Consider the following 24,135-nt stretch of genomic DNA (forward strand, 5'->3'; position numbering starts at 1 on the left):
GCTGCCTCTGCCTGTACCAATCCTCTTTTTGATTTTCTTTTAACGAGTTGTCTTTTTCGACGCGCAGTCGTATTAATACACCAACTGAAATACGAGTACAATTTCTGTACAATACATACGTACATACATACACGTATTCTTTAGAAGTACATACATATACGAAGCCTTTCAGTTTCAGGTGGGACCCACCCCGCACACCACGACACCGTCTCGATCCCCCCCCCCCCCCCCCCCCCCCCTCCCTCTCCTCCTCTCGCCGGCGACCCCTCCGCCGCTTCCTTCGCCGGAATCGATCGATCCCATCCTGCCCAAGCCGCCGCCGATTTCACCTCACCTTGGTCGTAAGTACTACTATCTCTGATCCGGTCCCGATCCAGATCGGAATTCTTCCGACCCCCTACCCTAATCGCACGCGATTTCTTGATTTCTTCCTCTCTGATCCCAAGCTAGGAGGTCGCCATGGCGGGGAGGCCCAGCATCCCGACCAACAGCTCTGCGCTCATCGCCATCATCGCCGACGAGGTAGTTACAGCCACCCCCCACCTCCTCCCCTTTCCGCCTTGCTTTTTGCCTTTGCTTGGATTGGCTGATTGTGCCGCCTCTACCGCTGCTCTTTTTCTACATCTAGTAGTTACCGGTGTTCTAACATGCTCTTGTTGATTGAGGATAAATACTCAATTATGTCATAAGCCTACTGATGATTCAGCGAATTGTGTTCTAACATGCTCTTGTTATTTGCTTTTATTGGTTCGTTTTTATCTTTCCGCGATGTTTGCTTTCTTATTTGAACTACACTCATGTGGAGTGCTAGTTTGTAATAATGGGCTGTAGCTCCACTTGAGCAAAGGCCGGGATGTTATATTCCATTATCTAAAAAATGCTCTTGTTGATTGAGGATACATACTCAATTTTGTTAAGCCTACTGATGATCCAGCGAATTGTAGTAATGCCTGAGTCCGGCTCAGTGTGTTTTCTTTTACCTGTGTACCTGACTGTCATTTTTCATCCATCCCATCCATACCAATATAAAATAAAAGAGAGTATAATACCTCCACTTTATCAAATCCAATCAAATATTCATCTCTTTATTTAGTCCCAATGTATCCACTACTTTTACAAACTCTGATGTAATGGTTGCTTAAAAATGAACTTATTTTGGGACAAATGGGGGAGAGACAAAAATGACCTTATCATGGGATGGAAGGAGTAATTAGGTAGCTACAAACCAGTGCCTTCTGTTACATGTGTGTGATGAGGAAAACTGTTTTCAACATCAGATTTGCGCATAATCATTCTGTGGTTTCTAAACTCTTTGCCAAATATGAATTTACGGCTTGTCAAATTGCTCATGATTAATAATTTTGGTGGCATTTGCTAGCTTATTGAATTTGAGTAACATGTAAGGTTTCAAGCAGGAAACAAATATAAAAATGTAATGCTATTACATACTGTTTGGTAAGAGCTTGCTGATGCCTAATACGAGGAATGAAAGCTAGCTGATGCTCAAGAAAAATTACATCAAGGACCCTTCGCAATTTCATTCTCGCTTGCTTAAAATATACTCCTGATGGGTTAAGTCAAGGTAGCAACCAGTAGTAGCTAACCAGCATAATTTGATGAGAACTGGATGACTAAACTGAATCCTCTTAATTAACAACGGGCATAAAACCTCATATTATCTTTATCAATATAAAACATATATAACTCCCTCTAAGTGTTTCCAGGTTCCCCAGTAATTTAGCCATGATTGGAGTATCTGACAGGAGTGTTTTGTTTCCTGCCCTGTGTTTGCAGGACACGGTGACTGGGTTTTTGTTGGCTGGAGTTGGCAATGTTGATCTGAGGAAAAAGACAAATTATCTTATTGTTGATAACAGTAATAACTTTCACTTGCTAATATGCTTAATTTCTCTATCAATATCTTGTTGTTTGTTTTGTCCTGATTTCTGCCTCTTACAATAGGGACATTGCATGATATCCTGTTGATCATCTCATGTGCACAAGTTATATTATCTTTACCCATTTACATGTTCCATTACCTGACTGCCAAATCCTTTCTTCTAACTTGATAGCTACAAATCAGTGCCTTCTTCATGATAAGACCTAATTTGTTGAGTTCTGCCAATTTTTTTACTATAATGCTGCATATGCTCATTGAATCCCAAGGCTTATTTTGGTAGGGGGTGTTCAATCTTCTTGAATGGTTGTATTAATCTTGATAATTTCCTGCTTAATAGAGTTATTGACATGTTCCGTATTTCCACTTGGTAGCTGGCATATTATTTGAAATAAAATAAGAAAGTGGATCTCACCCAGTCACATGTCAGAGACAATTAATTTCTTCATTATTGTAGGACGTGAATTTCATCCCTGAGCTTATGGTTTCATCTTTATGTTACCCTTATGCATTTTATTATGTTAGCAGACTTCCTAATGCTTTAGTAGTCCATAGACTTCACACGGCTGAATTTTACTCTGACATGTTACAGAAACAACAGTCAAACAAATTGAAGATGCGTTTAAGGAGTTCACTACAAGGGAGGACATTGCAATTGTACTCATCAGTCAATATGTAAGTAGCTTGATTGTATACATCAGGTTATTTCTTTGTTTATATAATGAAGTGATAACTGATCAGCTTGTCACTAAGTCTCCTGGCCTCAGAAAGTCACAATGATTGAAAACAAAACTATTCAATTCTAAATTAAGTCAGCTTGTCACTAAGTTTCCTGGCCTCAGAAAGTTAGTGACTGAAAACAAAACTGTTTCAATTCTAAACTATTTCCGCTTGTCACTAAGTCTCCTGGCCATAGTCAGCCTTGTTTCTTTGGAGCGTTCTCCTGAGTTTTCAAAATGGCATGTCCCAGGAGCATATGATCAATGAATTTCAATACAAAAACCCATCAAAATGATGTGAATTTTTTTTAATTCTTATGTGATTTATCTACCAATTTACTGGCCTAAGGTTCCTGCAGCTTTGCATTATACATTTATAATAGCTGAAATCGTTAACAAATTATGTGCAGTCTAAAATGGTTCTTCGTGTTCGACACAATCACACAACCTGATGGTTTTCTATTTTTCATTTGGCAGGTTGCAAACATGATTAGATTTCTTGTGGATAGCTACAACAGACCGGTTCCTGCTATATTGGAGATTCCATCGAAGGATCATCCTTATGACCCAGCACACGATTCTGTCCTTTCTCGCGTGAAGTACCTATTTTCCGCTGAATCAGTGGCGTCAGATAGGCGATGAGAACTGGTTATGCCCATGCAACATGGGAGTGCTACTCGGAGCATTTACCCTTTGAAATTGTTATTCATTTTGTGCCTATTGTAAACACTATTTTGTTTCAATAATGAGATGTCGACCAACCAGTTGAATTACAGCAAAAATAAAGACGACGTTCATGTTGTGTTTTCATGTTTGTGAATCTGTTCGGTGCTTCTGTGATTAGTTTGGTGGGCTCTGTTTTCAAGTTTGGGTTGACATTACCACGGTAAATATAATCCTGAGTGACAAACTGTAATCAATTTTGGCAATCGCTTGCAATCAGATAAATGTGCATAATCTAGCATAATCTGAAGGACTCCATAAAGAAAAGAGGTGTTTCAGTTTATGAGTTTTGTTACCACAAGTCCGAGTGTTTTTCAGATGATGAGAAGTCCCTGGAGGTGCAATTGATGCAAGTAAAACGTACAGAAAACCAAAGATTCATGCCAAGTAAAAATATAAGAAAACAAAATCATCCAATGATAAGAAAAAAAAAACCAAAGATTCTCACAACTCGATATGATCCAAGACAAGCCGGATGACAGTAAGGAAAGTCTCCGCTACGACCGACTAGTGTTATAAAAACAAGTTAATAAAAATTGCACGTTGCAAACTGGAGTCAACGATCATGCAATTTTTCATTAATTATGGTTGGAGGTTTAAAAATAGAATTTAATAAGTTTGTTTTATTTTTTTCTATTGGTGTTAGTAGTGGTGTGTGCCTTTATCGATTTGGATGCGTTTTTTATGACTTGTTTGAGGTGCGATTGTGTTTGGATCAAATTTTTGTAATAATGGTTGTACCTCTGTGAGCAAAGGCTATGATTCTATTCCATTATCTAAAAAAAACTATGATCGAAAAACTACTTTTAAGTACTATTCTCTTCATTCCTTAATTTTTTGAAAAATTAAAATTTAAACATTTTGACTAACTGTTAAACAGAAAGAAAATATGTGTCGTGAAAGGGCATGTAGCCTAGTGGTTATAAGAGCCTCAGTAGCACTTGATTTCTTGGTTTGACTCCCCATGGGTATGAACTTTTTAGGATTTAATGGCGTTGAGCTTTCAGTGATAGGCAACGTACCCGTATATTACTTACTCTTCCGCATATTTATATATCATCAAATTAGAAGTTAATTTTTTCCTAATATAATGTCATTTATATTACATCCTCTTTCCATAATTTTTTATAAAATCAAACTAGAAGTGAAGTGAGAAGCTGAAAAATCTATTTTTTTAATTCTCATCAGCAGAGCATCCATCATTTGTTTATCAGAGTCTCAAGCTTCCTAAACAAAACGTAGATGCACACAAATTAATTGCTCATGCAACAATGTTCTCAACCTGGCCTAGCAGTGGATCGAGCGTTATTACATATTGTGTAATGGATCGAATCGCCCCGGCCGATCACGCTGTCAATTGTTCAGTTGTCACGTTGATCTAGCGCTGGCCTCCCTCTCCTCGTGGCAAGTTGGCTTCAGTGCTTGCGCCTTGGGCCATGACCAAACAAACATTAAAAAGAACCAATCCTACTTCTTCTATCTTAAAATAAACCAATCTTTTAAACCAATCCCATCCTAGAATATGACATATCATAATACAATAAATCCATATTCATTGTACTAGTACGAGGTTGACTTATTTTGGGATGAAGGGAGTACGTACATACGTCTGATATTTGGTACGGCATTGGACACAACAATCCGTCGTACTCTAAAGTCTGAACCCTGAACCGGATTGCTGATCGAGCTGTAGAGGCACTAGAGCTGACAACTAACCTAATTTGGAGTCTATTTGGAGGGCTGTAGTTTTTTTTAAATCAAAACTGTTTCAAACGGTTCAGATTGTCATACAGATTATGAGAATATCTGAATACGTAGGTATAGAATTCAAAAAATAAATTAGAAGCTAGAAGCTTGAGTTTAGAAATATCTTCTTTAAATTCTTAATTAGAAGCTGGCAACCAACTAGCAGATTCTTATATTTTTTAAGCTTCTTAAATTAATTAGGGCCTTGGTTTCCATACGTGGTCCCCATTGTAACACAGTTTGACATACTCGAATACTCAACTCATGGCCAGCACAAGGTCAACTTGGAAACCTCCGAAGAGCTTGCCTCTCGAGCACTATCACACACATGCATATGGTCTGGACTAGGGACGACCATACCAGCATTATTGTTTCAGGACAGATGGAGTACTTCGTATAATCCCATGATACCATCCTTATTGTTTCAGGAGGAACTGACTTGATTGTTAGCTGCAGCATCCGTGGTAAGTTAATGTACAAGAATGCCAGCGCTGTTGTGGTCCGAGAACGGATCTACAGCCACTGCTTAAGTTATAATCACATTGCCAACTGTCCTAGTTTAATACTACTACCTTCGTTTTTTTAAATAGATGATATAGTTGATTCTTTATTATATGTTTGACATAATTTTATCACTGATTTGCAAATTTTTTTTAATAAGAGTCGTTCAAGATTCAACGGTGTTATCTGTTAAAAATGGAGGGAGTATCACACTATCATGGCTCAGTTGGAGAGGCGGGAGCCGGAGCTAGCTATTACCGGAAGCATGCTATTACCTAGATAATAGTGGCATCCAGGGGCGCGCCATACCGTCGCATTAATGGGCGCAGTCCTTGCCTCTGTCTCCCTTGATTTTACCCATGGCTCAAGCTGCTTGGTTGCTTTCATGACAACATCTACCAAGAACACTTGTCTTTATGGGCACACTCTGCCCATGGCTCGAACAACAACCGGAGTATTGCTTTAATAGTATTGTACACCTTGTACCGTCAACATTAATTTTTGTCTAGCACTTTGGATAACAAAATATAAGCTTTGTTCATAATGCAAACCATGTATTATATGTAGATTTTGTGGTCTATTAACTTTAGTGCTTAGCCATCTATCATCACCTTAATACGGAAAATTAAGGTAACTGACCGTAATTTGACGCCATGGATGTCATAGTGGAAGTAGTCATAGTAGTCGAGCTAATGAAATCACTGGCTTGATCCCGAAGGGTTCGTCGGTGATGAGCAGCGGGGTAGCGACAGCCTTCTGGTCACCACTTACACTGCCCTAGCATAGCCGCATGTTTTCTCTCCAATGCCTTAGTGATCGAGTAGAGTTAGGGTTTTAGGGGAGAATGAATCATGAACCAGTATCCCGTTTCACGGCTGGACTCCCCTTTTTATCTAGCGTCGCGGGAGATCGTGGGCAATCCAAATAAAAGGAAGTTATTGGCGCTTCCGATCATTGCATATTTTTATGAAGGAAATAATCGTGATTCAATCGGGTTAATTAATCACGCACGTCAACGGGTGGGACTGGTTGTGCGTGACTCTATCTGGTTTCCTTGCTGAGAGATAAAAAAATCCCCAACATTATAAAATTAAACAAATTCTAATTCGACATTATTTAATATATAATTTGATTCTTATTTTAACACTTACTATTGGTTGTCTTGTATCTAGGGTGGAGGCCACTAGTGGTCATCATCACTACCGCGAAGGTTGATTCCATACCCCTGATTGATAAATTGGGAGGGAGAATGCCATGTTGGAAACGACGTTTCTTCAGTTCAACGGGATGAAACACTCTAGTTAAATCTGTACATTTGGCGATGCCCATTTACCATTTAACAGTTTTGCATACTTTGAAACAGGTATTCAAAGAATAGACTGGTTCAGGAGAGCGTTCTTGTAGGAAGGGGATGAACCAGACAATGTGAGAGAGGGTAGCAGTCGAGTAAATTGGTAAACAGTATGCCATCCTAAATGTTTGGGGTGTTTGGGTATTCTTGAATCTTGATCTCTAGAAATTTGCAAGAGCCCTTAGGATTCGATGGCTCTAGTTCAGCTAGAAAGATGACATTCTGCCTTGGGTCGGCCTCAACTTATCTTGCACTATGGTGGACAAACAACTCACAACTCATTCAAGCTGCCCTTGAAATTACCCTTGGTGATGGTGCCAAAACTAGTTTTTGGAATGACAATTGGTTGAACAATACATGCCCGAAGACACCACCCATTTCAAAACTTACAAAAAAAGGAAAGAACAGGAGTGTTCACAATGAACTTTCCTAAAACAACTGGATCTTTTCCTTCTGACAAATTTCCTCAATTGAAGAACTTGTTCATCTGGGATATTTGATGCAAGGCATCCAGTTGTCGACGACCATCCAAAATGACATAACCTGGAAATTCAATGTCCCTGTTGCTTATTCCTCATCAAGTGCCTACAATCTCCATTTTTTGGGTTCAATGCCAAATAAATCTTTCATTCATATTTGAAAGACCAACTGAACCAAAGCATCTTTTTTTATTTGCTAACCCTGCATAAAAATCTCTCATAGTCGAAAACCTCATTGGCCATGTAATTGGACCCGCAGCCTCTACACCCAATCCTTCGAAGCTTTGAAAATGGATTTTCAATCAGACTTGGATTTTCAAAGCTTCATGTGAAGTCATGAATCCTCTACACAGAGCCTCCTAATCGGGTTTTCATATATGTCTCTGCTATCACTATATCTCATTTTATCTTTTCATTGAACATGTGTATGTCTAAATATAAATCTTCTCAGATATGTGTTTACGTAATCAACAGAATTAGCCATATAGTGTCATTTTGGCCTTGGTCCACACGCACAGGACAAGTTTATGCACCAAAACGAGCATTTTATAAATTCGTGCACTAGATTGCTCTCACCTGACAAGTTCGTATACCGCTGATACAATTTACTCTATTTCTTTTTCTTCTTTTGTTTTGGTTTCTTTATTCCAGTATGCTAAACCTTTTTCTCCTTGCTAATATATTCCGACAGAGCTCTTGCCACCATTCCACATCAAAAAGTATTGCTTGCTTTTCTCTGGTTGATGACCCACTACTTCTAGTTTATAGTTTATATAGTGTACAATCTGCTCTATCTCATCGAAGGGTATCATATTAATTGTTTGTATGGTACTGGATTGCTTGTATAGGTGGTTCCTATTTACTCTGTGTTCGATCGAATTGGTCCAGTTGAACTCTCTGATCTAACATCCAATGTAATTTTTTTTTAATTATAGGAAACACGTATTCACCTCTCTAGGCGATATCTATGATCCTCAAGGGACCATTTCACTATATACATTGTTGTGTGATTAGCATTGGGTTCAAAGATATCTTTCAGGTTTTTTCCAGTAATGAAAATAGTTTAGATATCTGGTTTCTACCATTAACACGTAGCTATTGAGTTTTATTCCTGAAATAAAAGGAGATAGGGTGATGGGACAAACCCCAACTCCCCTACTAAAATGATAACCAACTTAATATCTGCAAAAAATATTATATAGATTCTAGTAAACGGTCACTCATAATGGGATAAAAAGCCATTGGAAACTGCGGCGTCTTCAATCAGTAAAATATAAATATAGGCTTACTACGTATGCAATATAGTTATGCTTTTTTTTTTTGACCGGAATATAGTTATGTTTTCAAATAGGCTTATATTATAGAAATATTATTTTGTTATTTCCCTCCTTATAACATGTTTGTTTCCATGCGGATCCATAGTATATAACAATTTGCGTTGCTCATCTTTGGACTTCATTATTCAAAGAGCGCTTCCAGATGCAAATATACCCATGGATCTGATCTAGAGAAACACAAACGATCCAGTTGACAAAAAAATTTCTTTTGAAACACAATACAACGTAGTCAACTCATATAATCATGCGTACGCTAGCTACTCCCTTTGAACGCACACAAGCACATCCTATCCCTATGATCGCTTCTGAATATTGGATTGGTATATCTTAAGATTTATAAAGTTATTATAGACGTCTAGCTATCGACAGGCCAGTATATGTGGCATATCATTAAAACAGTAATTAGCCGTAAATGCAAACCCCATTTCAAACCCCCATTTCAAGTTTAGGACTTAAACTCTGGTGAAAAGGTTTCATCATCATAAATCAAATCAGTCGAGCTACACTCGGGAGAGAGAATGGAAAAAGAATAGGCTAGCTAAGGGCGAGGCTATATTTGACTTCACAGAGATGCAGCATGGTCGAGGGTTCGGAACTACTAATAGCAGCAACAACATGCATATATACATGAGGCATCAATCTCTGCCCTTGGCTGGCTTTAAGCAGCTAAGCTCAGAAATCACAGTAGCCACCAGCTCGTACCCAAATGGCAATGGATTTCTTCCATTATCTGATGGATGTTTGGAAAAAATGGGGTATCCAAATTCTTGTCACCTGGAGCCTCATGCTGCAGGTCATCCTCCTCCTCCTCGCGGGGACACGCCGCCGTCACGCCCCCGCCATGCTTAGGTTCCTCCTCTGGCTAGCATACCTGCTGGCTGACTCCACCGCGATATACGCCCTTGGCCACCTCTCCCTCGGCTCCGTGGCGAGCGATCACCGGCTGGCATCCTTTTGGGCACCATTCCTTCTGCTTCATCTCAGTGGCCCGGATAACATCACCGCCTACGCCCTCCAGGACAGCGAGCTCTGGCTTCGCCACCTGCAGATCCTTCTTCTCCAGCTCCTTGGAGCTAGCTATGTTCTCTACAAACATATCATCATCGGTGACGTGACTACGAGAGGGCACGAGCCCTTTTTGCTGGCCAACGTCTTGATGTTTGTCGTCGGCCTTTTCAAGTACGGCGAGAGGATACATGCGCTCAGATGTAACAAGCTGAGCAACATCTGGAGCTCCCCTAAGGAAGTATATCGTAATAACCAACTTCTTTGCTACCTGCAGGATGAAGATCATAGGATTAGAGAAGAAGAAGAATTATCTCTACAGTATGCTCACTCCCTGCACCACATCTGCAAGCGTGGGATAGTCGACTTTGTGATTGAGGAACCATTGGATGTGGAGAAATCCGAGCGGTCCGAAACCAAGATATTAATCGAGAAGATGCTCCAGGAGAAGGACAGGAAGACGCGCATAAAAATGTGGAAGGTGATAGAGATGGAGCTGTCCCTGATGTACGACATCCTCTACACCAAGGCGGGCGTGATCCACAGCTGGTTTGGCTACTCCATCCGGGTCTTGTCTCCGGTCACCATCTTTGCCTCCTTCCTCTTGTTCATCGTCAGTGGGAGGGGTGGCAGCAGTTGCTGCAGCAAAGCCGGCCAGCAGCACGGGATTGACATCGCTGTCACATATCTCTTGTTGGTTGGTGCTTTCCTGATGGAGACGACATCCCTGATAAGCGCTCTAGCATCGAGCTGGGCACTTGGCTTCTTATGTGGCATGCGATGGACATTTCGTATTAAATGGTGGCACCGACTCCGGCGATCAGTCTTGGCTCTTCGCCAGTATGTCAAAGCGAAGACAAGAGGTTTCTGGGGAAGATCAAGGATGTGGTCAGTGTTGGCGATAGCAAAAAACTCCGATCAAACACCTTGCTGGCAGACTATTCATGTCCGACACGGCAAGAACTGCAGCGGCAACAACGAACAGAGCAGCAAACAGAGCAGAGGAGAAGTTTCAGAGAAAGAATTCTTGCGAGAATGTATGGGGCAATTTTTTGGGGTTTTTCTCATTCAACTGAATGTAAACCTTACAAAAAGAATAAAGAGCTAAGAGAACTACTTATACTCAACGCAAAAAAATAGGAATCCGAGGCAAAATCGCGCCATCCCACGATCCGCTTTTCTCTGAACTCCATGCACACACCCGCGCCACTGCCAGCGCTAGACTCGGTCACGATCAACTGATTCGCGACTTATTTGCATCTCTAACAAACTCCTGCTAGACTAATTCATCCTCCCGTTCAGCTCCGAGAGAATCGGCTTGCATTGGGCCACAGCTGAAATTAATCAACAATCTCCCCCTTAATTCTGCCGTGGCCCTAGTGAACGAACACCAAGAAGGTGTCTCGCCGTCGCCAGCTTCGCCGCCGGCAACCCTTTCGTCAGTGCATCCGCCCGCTGCTCCTCAGTCCGGACGAACTCCACAACAATTTGCCCGCCATCCACACACTCCCGTATGAAGTGATAACGGGTGTCAATATGCTTACTTCTCCCATGAAACACCGGGTTCTTCATCAATGCAATTGCTGACCTATTGTCGACGAAGAGCTTCACTGCTTTCTCCTCCACTCCCGCCACTTCTGCTAGCAACACTCTTAACCAGAGCGCTTGACAGGCCGCCGTCGTGGCTGCCATGAACTCGGCTTCACACGACGATAGTGCCACAGTTTTCTGCTTTTGCGAGCTCCACGCCACCAGACTCTGATTGATGTAGAACGCCATTCCACCTGTGCTGCGCCGATCATCTAAGTCCCCGGCGAGGTCACTGTCAGTGTACCCTGTAATCTCCAGTGCCCCAGTGCCTGCAGCATACACGAGACCATAATCCATCGTTCCCTTGATGTATCTGAGAATTTGTTTTACAGCCTTGAAATGCATCACGGTTGGCCTCTCCATGAACCTGCTTGCCACCCCGACAGCATATGACAGATCCGGCCTCGTGTGAAGCAAATACCGAAGACAACCAATGATCCGCCGATACTCAGTTGCATCCACCGGGTGACCTTCTGGATCCTTGCTCAGCTGCGATCTCGGATCGATTGGAATTGAAACTGAGTTGCACTCCATCATCCCAAACTGAGACAGTAATTTCTTGGCATATGCAGTCTGTTTCAATGTGGTAGCACTCTCATCCTGATCAACCTCTATCCCGAGATAATATGTGAGCAAACCGAGATCACTCATCTCAAACTCCCCCATCATTTGTTCCTTGAAAACCTTCAATTCAGAGGGATTTTCTCCGGTGACAATGAGATCATCAACGTAAACGCCGACAATTATGCCATCACTCCCTCTGCCTCGGGTGTATACTGCCTGCTCCTGCGTACACCGATCAAAGCCGAGCTCCCTCAAGCTTCTGTCCAGGCGTATATTCCAGGCTCGCGGTGCCTGCCTGAGTCCATACAATGCCTTATGCAGCTTGAGCACAAGATGCTCTTTTCCTGATCTAGCAAACCCTTCCGGCTGTGCAACATACACCTCTTCTTCAAGTTCACCATTAAGGAATGCCGATTTGACATCAAGATGATGAACCTGCCAGCGGCGATCAGCCGCCACTGCAAGCACAACACGAACGGTATCAAGCCTCGCTACCGGAGCAAACACCTCTTCAAAATCGACCCCTTGTTTCTGCACATATCCTTTTGCAACCAACCGTGCCTTGTGCTTGATTATCTCCCCTGCCGTGTTCTTCTTGAGCTTATACACCCATTTCAGCCCAATCGCTCGGTGCCCGGCTGGCAACATGGCCAACTCCCACGTTTTGTTCTTCTCGATTGCCTCCATCTCCCTCTGCATTGCTTCTTCCCACGCAGGTTGGCCGGCAGCTTCTCGATAGCTTGATGGCTCTTCTGACTTAGCTAGGAGCGCCTCTCCATCACATTCGTCCTCCACCAAATCCACACGCGGGGCCTCACGCAGGACATCTGCCAGCGATCTATACCGCCTAGGCCCATCATCAGTATCGATGTTGTCATCTGTGCCCGGTGACGGCACCACCCCGGCAGAGTTTGTCGATGGAGAACCGGGCGTGGGCGTTCCAGGCAGAGTCGGTGATGCTGCCACCGGGGTTGTCGGCGACGGTACTTCTTCTGCCGCCACCACTGCTTCCTTCCCGACGCGCCTGCCAGGAGACGGTGCCCGGTACGACGGTACCGCGCCGGCCGCTGTTGCCGGGCTCGGCAGCTGCTCACCAGGCTCCTCCTCCACCGCGAAATCCGTTGGCTCCTGTCCTGCAGCTGATGTCCACTCCCAAGGCACATTTTCCTCAAATACAACGTCACGACTTACATGTATGCGCCCACGACGCGGATCGAACAGACGATGAGCCTTGCTCCCTTCCTCCACGCCGAGATACAGGTACGGTGCACTCCTGTCGTCCAGCTTCTTGAGGTGCGGCTGCGTGTTTTTCGCGTGTGCCGTGCAGCCGAACACCTTGAGATGTCCCAGCTGCGGCTTCCTCCCCGTCCATGCCTCGAACGGAGTACGATCACCCATTGCCTTCGTCGGGAGCCGGTTAAGGAGATGCACCGCGTGGCGCACCGCCTCCCCCCAAAACCTGCCCGGTACGCGCATCCCCTTCAGCAGTGAGCGTGCCATGGCCATCACCGTGCGGTTGCGCCTCTCCACCACCCCGTTTTGCTGGGGCGAGTACGGCGCTGTCAGGTGACGCTGAATCCCCGCCTCCTCGCACACCTGTGCAAACTTGCCTGACAGGAATTCACCACCCCGGTCTGACCGCAACGTCTTCACGCGCCGCCCAGCTGTGTTCTCGGCCAGTGGCTTGAACTTTACGAAAGCATCGAGCGATTGATCCTTCGTCTTGAGCACGAACACCCACATCCACCGGGAATAATCATCAACTATCAGAAAAAAATAGCGATTACCAGACATCGTACTCGGTGTAATCGGGCCGCACAGATCCATGTGCAGCAGCTCAAGCAGCTCCTCCGCCCTGAAGTGCGCCGCCGCCGGGAACGGCGCCCTGGCCTGTTTCGCCACCAGGCAAGATTGGCACAGCTGATTCGGGTGGACGATTGCCGGAACACCCCCCGCCATCTCCTTGTCCACCAGCAGTTTCATTGCTTGAAAATTTACGTGTCCCAGCCGCGCATGCCACAGCCAAGCCGGGTCGTCGAGGCTGGACAGCAGGGACACGGGATGCGCCAGCTTCAACTCAATTCGGTAAAGACGATTTACAGTGCGCCTCACCTTCATCACCAGCCGCCATGGACTTTTGTCGAACACTTCGAGTACATCCTCATCCATGACCACGCGATGCCCGGTCTCTGTTAGTTGGCCCAAACTCACCATGTTACATTGCAGACTGGGGATGTAGTAGACATCCTGTAGCAGCCATTGATCACCGTTCTTGCATGAAAAAAGAATCGACCCCTTCCCCTTGATCTGCAGTGTGGAAGCATCGCCGAACTTCACCCGTCCGGTGATCGACTCGTCCAACTCCCGGAATTTGCTTCGATCGCCGGTCATGTGGTTGCTGGCCCCGTTGTCCAGGAACCAGACATCGCCAGCATGTCCACCAGCGTCTGCCAGCAGCAGCTTGGGCTACACGCGCTGCTCGCGTACGACCAAGCCGCACGACGCGCGCTCTGGCACATCCTCCGTCACCGCAAGCAACAGGGCAGGCCCGGCGTCCTCCGTCTGTGCAAGATGTGCTTCTCCCTTCTTCTTCTTCGGATGTGGGCATTGGTTAGAGTAGTGCCCGTACTCCTCACAATTGAAGCACTTGATGTGACTCTTGTCACGGCCACCGCTGCCAGAGCCTGCACCTGAGTCGCCCCGCGGCGTCCCGCCGCGTCCGCCTGCGCCACGGCCTCTGCCGCGACCGCGACCGCCCTGGCCGCGCCCAGCACCTTCACCTGAAGGTTTGTTCTTCTGTGGTGACGAGGATTCCCCGCCGTTCTTCTTGAAGCGAGCTTCCCACTCCGCTTGAGTGAGGAGCACCTGCCCGTCGGCGATGACCCCGCCGGCAGTAGCCTTCTTCTTCCGCACGTGCTCCTCATAGGCCTTCAGTCGACCCACTGCCTCCTCAAATGGCATAGTATCAATGTCATAAAATTGCTCAATACCTGCGACGAGGCTGACGAATTTTTCCGGCACCGTGTCGAACAGCTTCTTCACCATCGCGGAATCACCCAGCGTCGAGCCCAACGCCGAGTGACGCACGCTCATCGCGGTGATGCGGCCCGCGTACTGATCCAGAGTTTCCCCTGGCTCCATCACCATGGCACCAAATTCACCCTTCAACGTCTGCAAGCGCGCTTCGCGAACGCGGTCCGCGCCCACGAACCTTGTCTTCAAGCAATCCCACACTTCCTTCGCCGATCTCTTCTTCGCCACCTGCATCAGCAAGTCCTCCGGCAAGGACTGCAGTAGATGGGACCTCGCCTTCTTGTCCCTTGTTGGGTCGATGGCCACCCCGGCCGCCGGCTCGATGGCGTCCCAGACGCCCTGGTCCTCCATCATCGCCTGAACCCGAATGCACCAGCTGGTGTAGTTCGTTGCCGTGAGTTGTGGGTAGGAGAAAGCACTCCCTGAGCTCCCCCTCGCCGGATCCGCTCCCGCTCCCGCCGGAACCAACGCCATGGTGTCAGATCAGCCCTCAACCTGAGTGCTCTGATACCACTTGTTGGCGATAGCAAAAAACTCCGATCAAACACCTTGCTGGCAGACTATTCACGTCCGGCACGGCAAGAACTACAGCGGCAACAACGAACAGAGCAGCAAACAGAGCAGAGGAGAAGTTTCAGAGAAAGAATTCTTGCGAGAATGTATGGGGCAATTTTTTGGGGTTTTTCTCATTCAACTGAATGTAAACCTTACAAAAAGAATAAAGAGCTAAGAGAACTACTTATACTCAACACAAAAAAATAGGAATCCGAGGCAAAATCGCGCCATCCCACGATCCGCTTTTCTCTGAACTCCATGCACACACCCGCGCCACTGCCAGCGCTAGACTCGGTCACGATCAACTGATTCGCGACTTATTTGCATCTCTAACAAACTCCTGCTAGACTAATTCATCCTCCCGTTCAGCTCCGAGAGAATCGGCTTGCATTGGGCCACAGCTGAAATTAATCAACAGTCAGATAGCATTGGCCAGTTCAATCTGCTCTACTTCCGCGCCGCGCAGGTCAACCGGACCAACTACTGGCTCGGCAAGTGTGCTATGAAATTGGGGTTCAGCATTGGCAATTGGTGGAACAACACTTGTTACTCGTGGACTATCATGATTCCAGACAAGGTGAAGACTAGATCGGTGGGTTTGGTCTCTAAGCCTCATCTCATGAATACAATGGGGTTGCTCAGATATAAGTGGGGCGACCTGGCACTCAATGAAGATACCTGCCCGTCTGAACTGCTTCAAAAACTGGACGATCTTCGCGGCATCGACTTCCATGAGAGCATCATTATCTGGCACATCGCCACTGATCTCATTCTCCTAGAGAGAAAAAACAACTACTCCGGTGACAGTAAAAACGACAAGGAAGTTGAACGTGTGCGTTCAATCAGGGCACTGTCCAACTATCTCATGTTCCTTGTTGTGACTCGCCCCGACATGGTACCTGGACTTCCCCAAAATTGGTTATTCCAACAGACCTGCAACAACCTCGACGAAATATGCGAAGATCGGCGTTATCAACTCCTTTCTTCAGCTGGCAAGACTAATAACATCATCTTCAGGGTGCTCAGGCAGCTGTTCAGAGGCCATAATGATAACACAGCGTCTGTTCGGCTCAACCAGACCAACGAACTCGCTAAAATCATACTCGAGAAATATAATCCCACAGAAAAATTTGACAGCTCAATTCCTCGCCTGACGTATGCACGCAACATAGCTGATATAGTTCTAAATTGCAAGTATTCAGATGAACGGAAGGATACAGACCCAGTGAAGGTGCTGCATGACTTGTGGATGGACTTTCTCATTTATGCAGCCAACCGATGCAACAGGAAGTCACATGCCGAGATGCTCAACGTCGGTGGCGAGTTTACGACGGTTGTATGGCTAATGCTTGAACATATAAATGAAACAAAAAGACACAAAAATTAAGTCATAGGCCTACAAATGGTCTTTTCTCTTCCTGATATTATTCTGTGTACACTCAATTGTTGTGACTAGTTGTCACTGCTACATAATCCATATTTCCAGACAAGACCCCCTCCAGGTTGTAGGTGGAACATGTCTCATATGCAAAAATTGCTCTAGCGAGAACCGTTCAAGGTCCGCATGTATGTGGGCGTTTTAAAGTGAAAATAAGCCTATTTTTACATGCAAGAGTCTGGTCCGCATGTATATGGGCGTTTTAAAGTTCACATGCGAAAATAAGCCTATTTTTACATGCAAGAGTCTTAAGATGACTGCATGCGACCCACTCTTTTTTTTTTGGCCCACTTAAGTCTCTTCAAGTTCCATTCTCTCCATGTCCTCCCCCACTCCTTTTCTCCCCTCTCTTCTATAGAAAGTTTTTCAAACTTCACGTGTAGATTTTTATAAATCTTAATATAAAAAGAAACAACATCATGAAAAAGGAAAAGATTAATTAAAATCATGATTATTGGAAACTAGTTACGTAAATGTTAAATTAATCGTGATTTTTTTCTCCAAATCCAGCACAGCGGCGCACATGTGCATGCCTCCCCAGCATTTCCTTGCATTCAGAAAAACGTAAGTGGGCCGGAACAGGAACCGCGCGCGACGACTCACGATGACGTGGGCTGAAACACGCGCCAGATCGCTAACACGTCTTCTCTAATTAGGTGTAGCGGAATACCGCATCGCACTCCACATGGGCGTCGCGATCGTGCATCGATGTCGCTTCCCTGAGCCCGCATCGTCTTGCCGGGCCCACTGACAGTGGGACAAATCAGTCGCCTCGCACGCGATCCGTATTGCCTCCCTGCGAGCTAATCACCATGCGTCGCACACGAGAAAAGCTAATACACGACCAGTCGCACCCCCGCCCACGTGATTCGACACTTGGCGCGTGTGGAGAGGGGGACGAGGGGTGGCGGACGGTCCGGTTTTCTGTTTATTTTCTTTTCCCGTTTATTTTTAGGTTTTTTTCGTTTTTTATACAAACTTTGTATATACGTGAATTTTTTTCTGATTTTTTCTATTTTTGTAATATGTAGGTATATAAAGTATACACATGTATACAAATATATATAGTACGTACATAAATTTTATATATGTGTATACAGTATACAGAGAGGAGAGACTAGGGTGGAGTATTTTTGTAGTGTAGCACGCGCGCAATACCGCTCCCCTGCCGGCGCACGGGACCATTGATCCACGTCTCCACCCTCGCCCCGAATCCGGAGATGCCACGCCTCCCGCCGCCACGTTGTCCGCGTCCGTATGGACTCACACTGGGCCACCTCCATGCCAAGCTGGGCCAGCTACCTTGCCTGTCTCCATATTGGGCCATGTCTTGTCTCGGCCCACCAAGCCAGGTTGCCATCCGTTTGCTCAGGCCAGCTCGAGTTGGGCTCCCTGCCTACCGAGGCCTGCCAGCCCACATGCAGCCATGCACAGCCCCTGTGCAAGCCCCTTTTTCTTCTCCTCCGTGAACTCTAGCGCTTGTGCATTTGACCTTGTGAAGCCCATTACAAAGATCTCCCGATATGATGTCTATCCACTGAGTGTCACCTTGTATCCAATCACGTGACCCAACATCCTTGATCATTCTGTATCTCAACTCCTTCCTGAGTCAAATATATCCCGATCCCGCTGCTGACATAGATAGACTCCAAGGATCTTAACTTCAGTCCCACCCTGTCACATGGCGCCTCGACCGTGCCAGACCTCTACTTCTCCCTGAGTATAGTCCTGATCCTCTCTATTGATTAAGGTTGACTTCAATCACCTGCACACTTATAGACCAAACAACCGTTTCTAGGTATAGATATTGCAACTTGACCCACATTAGTCATACGAACTCACACCGACAATCGCCAACATTCCAAATCAAATTTATCACAAAAACTAACCTAGGGTTCCTAACTTCCTTGCCAATTTTCCATCACAAATAAACTAAAACAACACATGGTTTCACAAATTATTTCCGGACAAATTAACCTGTTCACACTGTGATTCTTCACAAGATTTATTAGTAAAAATAACCAGAGTATTGCATATTGTCAGACTGTTGTAGACCCCTAGACAAGGGTAAGAAAGATGCATGAAGTAATTGTATTTCTGAGCGTAGGCGTGCACTGGCATTTGGAGAAAGCTTGGTAAAGGGAAATTTTGATTAATCAAAAACCACAGCACGAGATATAAACACTACCAGTGGCAGGATCTAAACACTTAAACTCTTTATGAAGAATACTGTGCCATAGGAAAGTGCATTGTTTCGAACGGAACTGTAGCTTATGTGCATTATATATAGGGGCGTAAGTTGGACCAACAAGGACACCCAAAGATTTGCAAGGAATTATAATCAGGCTGCTGATCAAAGAGATGTTCGAAGGGAGAGACATACTGGAAATTCTACTAGGAGTACGATTAATTAGGTAGACTGTAGAAACAAAAGTTTCATCCCAAAACTTTAAGGGTATAGATGCTTGGGCTAGAAGGGCTAGACCAACTTCTTCAATATGATGGTGTTTTCCTTCAGTAGAACCATTTCGCGGATATGTATGTGGGCAAGATACATGATAAGAGATGCTGGCTTTTCCAAAGGAATGTATTTTTTTTATACTGTCCTCCCCAATCAGTCTGCATAGCTATAATTTTCCTAACGAACATGCATTCAACTAGTTTTTGGAATCCAAGAAACTTATGAAAAACTTCAGATTTAAATTTAAGCAAGTAAACCCATGTAAACTTACTATAATCATCAATGAAACTCACATAATACTTCCTTCCCCCCAACTGACTAGAGGGTAGGACCCCAGACATACACTATAAGACTTAGGATAAGGTAATTGATGACTTTTTGCCTTTTAACACATATCATGGACTGACTGATTACCAGACTCACTAGAACATGGCAATTTATAACTTCTGTTGACTTTGTCGACAAGTACTGAGGAAGGATGGCCTGGATGGTTATGCCATCTTTGGAAGGACGACTTGGTGACTCCATAAACATGTTTGATCGACGATTGGTGTGGTGAAAAAGCAGGTAGAGGATAAAGTCCTTTATAACCGTGACAACTAAGCGGAATTCTCCTCATGGTATGATCCTTGATAAAGAAAAGTTAGAGTATAATTCGAGGAAGGCAAAATTATCATAAGCATACCTATGGGCTGAAACATGTTTTTTTTTGGCTCTAGGAACGTAATGAACATTATTCAAATAGAGATTATGATTGTGGGTCTTAACAACAAAACATCCAATATGACTAATCTCCATACCTGCACCACTTGCCATTTGGATTTGTTCAGTGCCAATGTACTTCTCACGGACTGTCAATTTTTCAAGTTCACTGGTTACATGATCCGTAGCACCCATATCAAGATATCAGTTAGTATCTACACCATATGATGCTGCTGTCCCTGCAAAAACATTCATCCGGCACAAACAATTTATCATATATCTATACCAACAGTCCTTTACTGCATGGCCTTGTTTGTAGCATAGTTGACATTTGGGATGGTTGTCGCTATTGCCACCATTGTTGCAGCCTCTAGAGTTGTCACGGCCACATCCTTGCTTATTGTTGTTGAAGCCAGCGTGTCCACGAGCATTGCTACGCCCGCGTGCTGCGTTCCACAGCCCCTGTTGCCATGTTGACAGATCCTTGAGCATCATTTCCGTGATGCAATGAAAGCCTCTGCTCAAAGCTTAAGAGCTGAGCAAAAGGTTCGCCTAGTGTAACCCGATCTTGCCACCCCACAATAGAGGAGACCATGGGTCACCACAAGGGATTGGCTTTTTAGTGATGACAAAAATCATCACTATAACTATATTTTTCATCACAGTTACTACCTTGTGACGAACTTATGATTCGTCACTATGTCATCACTGAAATTGGCGTCACAAATAACAAAGTGATGAATTTTTTTTCACCACAAATACTAATTATATTTGTGACCAAAAGTCTTGTAACTAATGATCATAACAACAGTGATAGTTTGTGGTAACAAATACAAGATGTACTGGTGACCGCAACGACATTACAGATGTACAAGATTGTGATGGATTATTTCCTCATGTTTTGTTAGTAATTAGTGAGAATCATGGTCACAGTTGTATGATTCAATAATGATAAATTTTCATCACATATTATTGATATACATGTGAAAACAATTTCTCACAAGTTAATTTGTTATAGTGACGAGATTACGTAACATTGTGAGGAAATTTTAACCTGAATAATACATTTATTGTGAGGAAAATGCATTTTATTGTGGCAATCTTTTCACCAGATAATATTAGCATATTGCATTAGTTTTTGCCACAAATTGGATGACATATTCGTGGTTAAAAAAATGTAGGTATGGCAAAGCATTCTTATCACTATAGTGTGTGTAAATAGTGACATTTTTCATATAATTAATTAACTCTTTGCCAAATTAACCAATTTGATTTTTTTTCATGTTTTATATATCAATTTACATTTATTTTATTTTATCTGAGAAACCAAGTAAACAGCTCGAAGCATTTTCGAGGAAAACTATATATATTCTTGCAAATCTATAACTATAATAATAGAACATGTTGAAATATCCATTTCAGAGCATCCTTTATTGATGAAAGATTACAATGCTATAAGAAAAGTGCAGAGCAAAATGCAGTACACATAAATGAGCACTAGCAGTACTCCAACTACCCTTTATAACTCTAAAAAAATACCCTTTATTGTAGAAAGAAAAATGTGCTCAAACAGAAAGAGCACTTTGATGTAAATATAAATCAAAATGAAATCTAAATGTAGAATTGAAGATAATGTCGATGCTGACTCATCGGATGCTCGCCTAGATGAAAGTGATATGTTGTCAATTTCCCACATCCTGCATTTACAAAAACATCAAAGAGATGACTATTGTAATCTATTGAATAAGTAAACTAACACTATTAATAGTAATGTTTTATGGTAACCTTACCTAGTTGGTTGGTGTACTTGCAGAGGATGAAGGAATGGAAGAAGCAGCACCAGCAGCGCCCATGCGAGCCATCATTCTATTCATCGTTTCCTCCAGCTTCTGGTCCATCAAACGTTCCATATCAACACTTTGTTCCTCAACAGTTTTCTTCTGAGAATTTAGCTCTTCACGTTGAAACCGCAGCTCATCACGCAATTGATTTTTCGCCTCTGTCAATCTCTCAACTTCTTCAGCCAATGCAGCTGCTTGGTTTTGTGCATCACTAGCACGTTGGTCAGCAGCCTCAGCTCGTGCATGAATCCTATACCTTTCTTGAGCCCCTTGGTTGACTGCACCAATGCCAACACCACGCGAATGGTTTGGCTTTCTACCAAGAACCAGTGCAAAATGCTCAGCCAATGGGATTGGAGCAGCAGCAATCCTTTCCTTGTGTGTTTCAGCTGCTTCCTCAAGATTGTTCTATGCACATTGAAGAGTAAGAGGTAAGCGAATAATTCTAAATCTTGTGTATAGAAAGCCAAATGAACTAATATTAATATATACCATTATTTCTGCTCCATTAGGAATAGACCATGTCCAATTGTATATTGCTCTGCAAACATCAACAGCACTAGGCCATGCACCAGTCTCAGGGTTTGTCTACAATTACAGTGCATATAAATTAAGTATATATTACACATGTTTGATGCCAAAAATAGTTTAACTATAGAAAATATGATTGGTCAAAGTTTCTCACCAATTCAGATGCTATTTGCACTATAGACTTTGTTCCAACAAGTGACTTCATCTCTTGCTTTGATTTGTTTATAGAATTTTGCTTGCTTCGCTTCTATGAAAAAGTTGATTAACTATTAATATTGAAACATATGAAACAGTGTAAAAATATAAATATGTACCTGAAATTGCTCATCACTCCATAAGTTATCAATCAACCACTGCCAATCTTCAGGTGCAACATGAATTGGGCGCACTTTTGTTGTGCGGTAGGTCCTGTACAAATTGTAGCGTCTGATATTGTACTGCCTCTCAACTTGTGCCATGACGCATTCATAGTCATCTAGTGAGATCTCAGGGAACTTCCCCTACATCATCATGTCATGCTAGAAGAGACAACAAATTATATGAAAAAAACTAAGCTATGTTTGTGACAGACCTTCAACAAAGTCCAGATTGAAGACAAAGTTCCAGGAAAAGCTTTTTCAATGTTTTTCCACTTCTTCACCTTGAGAGGAGCTTCCTGCCTTACGCAAACAGTGACCTCACTTTTAAAGATGCTAGCATGCCTACCACATACTTTGCCAAATTGTCTAGGAAAGTGAATATCTAGCGGTATGCCTCTTGCTCTGAGTTTTGTAAGTGCCGTGTTAACTGTAACACCGCAAGGTCTCCGACGATTAATACCTATTTAAAGGAAAAAGAAAAAGATAGTTTGAGTTTTTGTACATTTACAAACGTACATGTGAAGAAAACAAAAATAAATGGATACCATAAAACAACTCAAATATTAGATCGAAACCTGTGTTGATGAGTCGAATCCTTCCATTTCCGGCCTGATCCGCAGGTTGTCGTGTGACATCATTCGAGTTCTCCAACTGATTGGTGGGTTGGCGAACTTGGGAAACCATGTTATCCTACGGAATGCAAAAATGAGTATAAACATATTCAAAGGAATGTCCTATGAAATTAAATACTGAATATAAACAGATCTAAAAGAATGTCCTGTGGAATTAAATGTCGACTATAAACAGAAGCATGCAGTCTGTCCCAATGGAGATCAAAGAAGGCACAGATGAGGAAAGAAAAATTAAAGAACATTAATCTATGGATAAGAAGACATAACAAATTGCAAATGCGGTAAAAGATTTATAAGAACACAAGTGGGGAAAAAAGTAAGCGATCAAGCGACTGCAGCACGAGCAGGCTGCAAGGCACCACCACCGCACCATGGCACCACGACACCACCTGAACGCCGGCGGCATGAAGTCTCCCACATAATAAGAGATGGAATCGATCTACTCTAGGGACTGGACTGTGTGGAATCGATCTACTCTAGGGGTTTAGGGACTAGGGCTGTGTGGAATTATTAAAGAATGAATATACTCTACAGAGTAGTCAAAGATTGTGGACTTCTGGAGGGTTGGAGTAGGAGTATCGATCTAGGGAACAGGAATATTTACCTTCACCTAGAAACTGGGTATGCGCAGTAAATGTAGGTGCTTGGGTTCTGGTTGTGTGTTTACTGTG

General features: G+C 43.7%; 3 protein-coding genes across 4 annotated transcripts; 2 read left to right on the forward strand and 1 right to left on the reverse strand.

Annotated features, from left to right (window-relative positions):
• The first annotated feature begins 219 nt into the window (after positions 1-219).
• On the forward strand, positions 220-3,426 carry LOC127771333 (V-type proton ATPase subunit F). Of its 2 annotated transcripts, none has more exons than XM_052297225.1 (5): positions 220-341; positions 447-522; positions 1,795-1,876; positions 2,490-2,572; positions 3,094-3,426. In XM_052297225.1, the coding sequence occupies exons 2-5, from the start codon at positions 460-462 to the stop codon at positions 3,256-3,258; spliced, it is 393 nt and encodes a 130-aa protein (XP_052153185.1). In that variant the 5' UTR covers positions 220-341; positions 447-459; the 3' UTR covers positions 3,259-3,426. The 2 variants fall into 2 exon arrangements, with proteins under 2 accessions (XP_052153185.1, XP_052153184.1); XM_052297224.1 differs by having other exon boundaries at positions 224-341; positions 451-522.
• A 6,060-nt stretch (positions 3,427-9,486) lies between these two features.
• Positions 9,487-16,887, forward strand: LOC127770170 (uncharacterized). Its single transcript, XM_052295836.1, has 2 exons — positions 9,487-10,650; positions 15,919-16,887. Exons 1-2 carry the CDS (start codon positions 9,487-9,489, stop codon positions 16,885-16,887), a joined length of 2,133 nt encoding a protein of 710 aa, XP_052151796.1.
• Positions 16,888-21,891: 5,004 nt separating this feature from the next.
• On the reverse strand, positions 21,892-22,678 carry LOC127770171 (uncharacterized). Its single transcript, XM_052295837.1, has 3 exons — positions 22,628-22,678; positions 22,435-22,530; positions 21,892-22,350 (listed from the first exon to the last, which is right to left on the reverse strand). Exons 1-3 carry the CDS (start codon positions 22,676-22,678, stop codon positions 21,892-21,894), a joined length of 606 nt encoding a protein of 201 aa, XP_052151797.1.
• Between the last annotated feature and the right edge of the window lie 1,457 nt (positions 22,679-24,135).

This window comes from Oryza glaberrima, chromosome 4 (assembly GCF_000147395.1).
Source record: "Oryza glaberrima chromosome 4, OglaRS2, whole genome shotgun sequence".
Taxonomy (NCBI): domain Eukaryota; kingdom Viridiplantae; phylum Streptophyta; class Magnoliopsida; order Poales; family Poaceae; genus Oryza; species Oryza glaberrima.

What these genes read in the sequence shown, in the direction of transcription:
- LOC127771333 (XM_052297225.1), top strand. Translation starts at nt 460, where the DNA reads ATGGCGGGGAGGCCCAGCATCCCGACCAACAGCTCTGCGCTCATCGCC. An exon ending in TCGCCATCATCGCCGACGAG is followed by an intron (nt 523 to 1,794) that starts GTAGTTACAGCC and finishes CTGTGTTTGCAG; the next exon opens with GACACGGTGACTGGGTTTTT. An exon ending in TTGTACTCATCAGTCAATAT is followed by an intron (nt 2,573 to 3,093) that starts GTAAGTAGCTTG and finishes TTCATTTGGCAG; the next exon opens with GTTGCAAACATGATTAGATT.
- LOC127770170 (XM_052295836.1), top strand. Translation starts at nt 9,487, where the DNA reads ATGGATGTTTGGAAAAAATGGGGTATCCAAATTCTTGTCACCTGGAGC. An exon ending in GAAGATCAAGGATGTGGTCA is followed by an intron (nt 10,651 to 15,918) that starts GTGTTGGCGATA and finishes ATTAATCAACAG; the next exon opens with TCAGATAGCATTGGCCAGTT.
- LOC127770171 (XM_052295837.1), bottom strand. Translation starts at nt 22,678, where the DNA reads ATGAAGTCACTTGTTGGAACAAAGTCTATAGTGCAAATAGCATCTGAA. An exon ending in TGCAAATAGCATCTGAATTG is followed by an intron (nt 22,531 to 22,627) that starts GTGAGAAACTTT and finishes CTGTAATTGTAG; the next exon opens with ACAAACCCTGAGACTGGTGC. An exon ending in CTAATGGAGCAGAAATAATG is followed by an intron (nt 22,351 to 22,434) that starts GTATATATTAAT and finishes CAATGTGCATAG; the next exon opens with AACAATCTTGAGGAAGCAGC.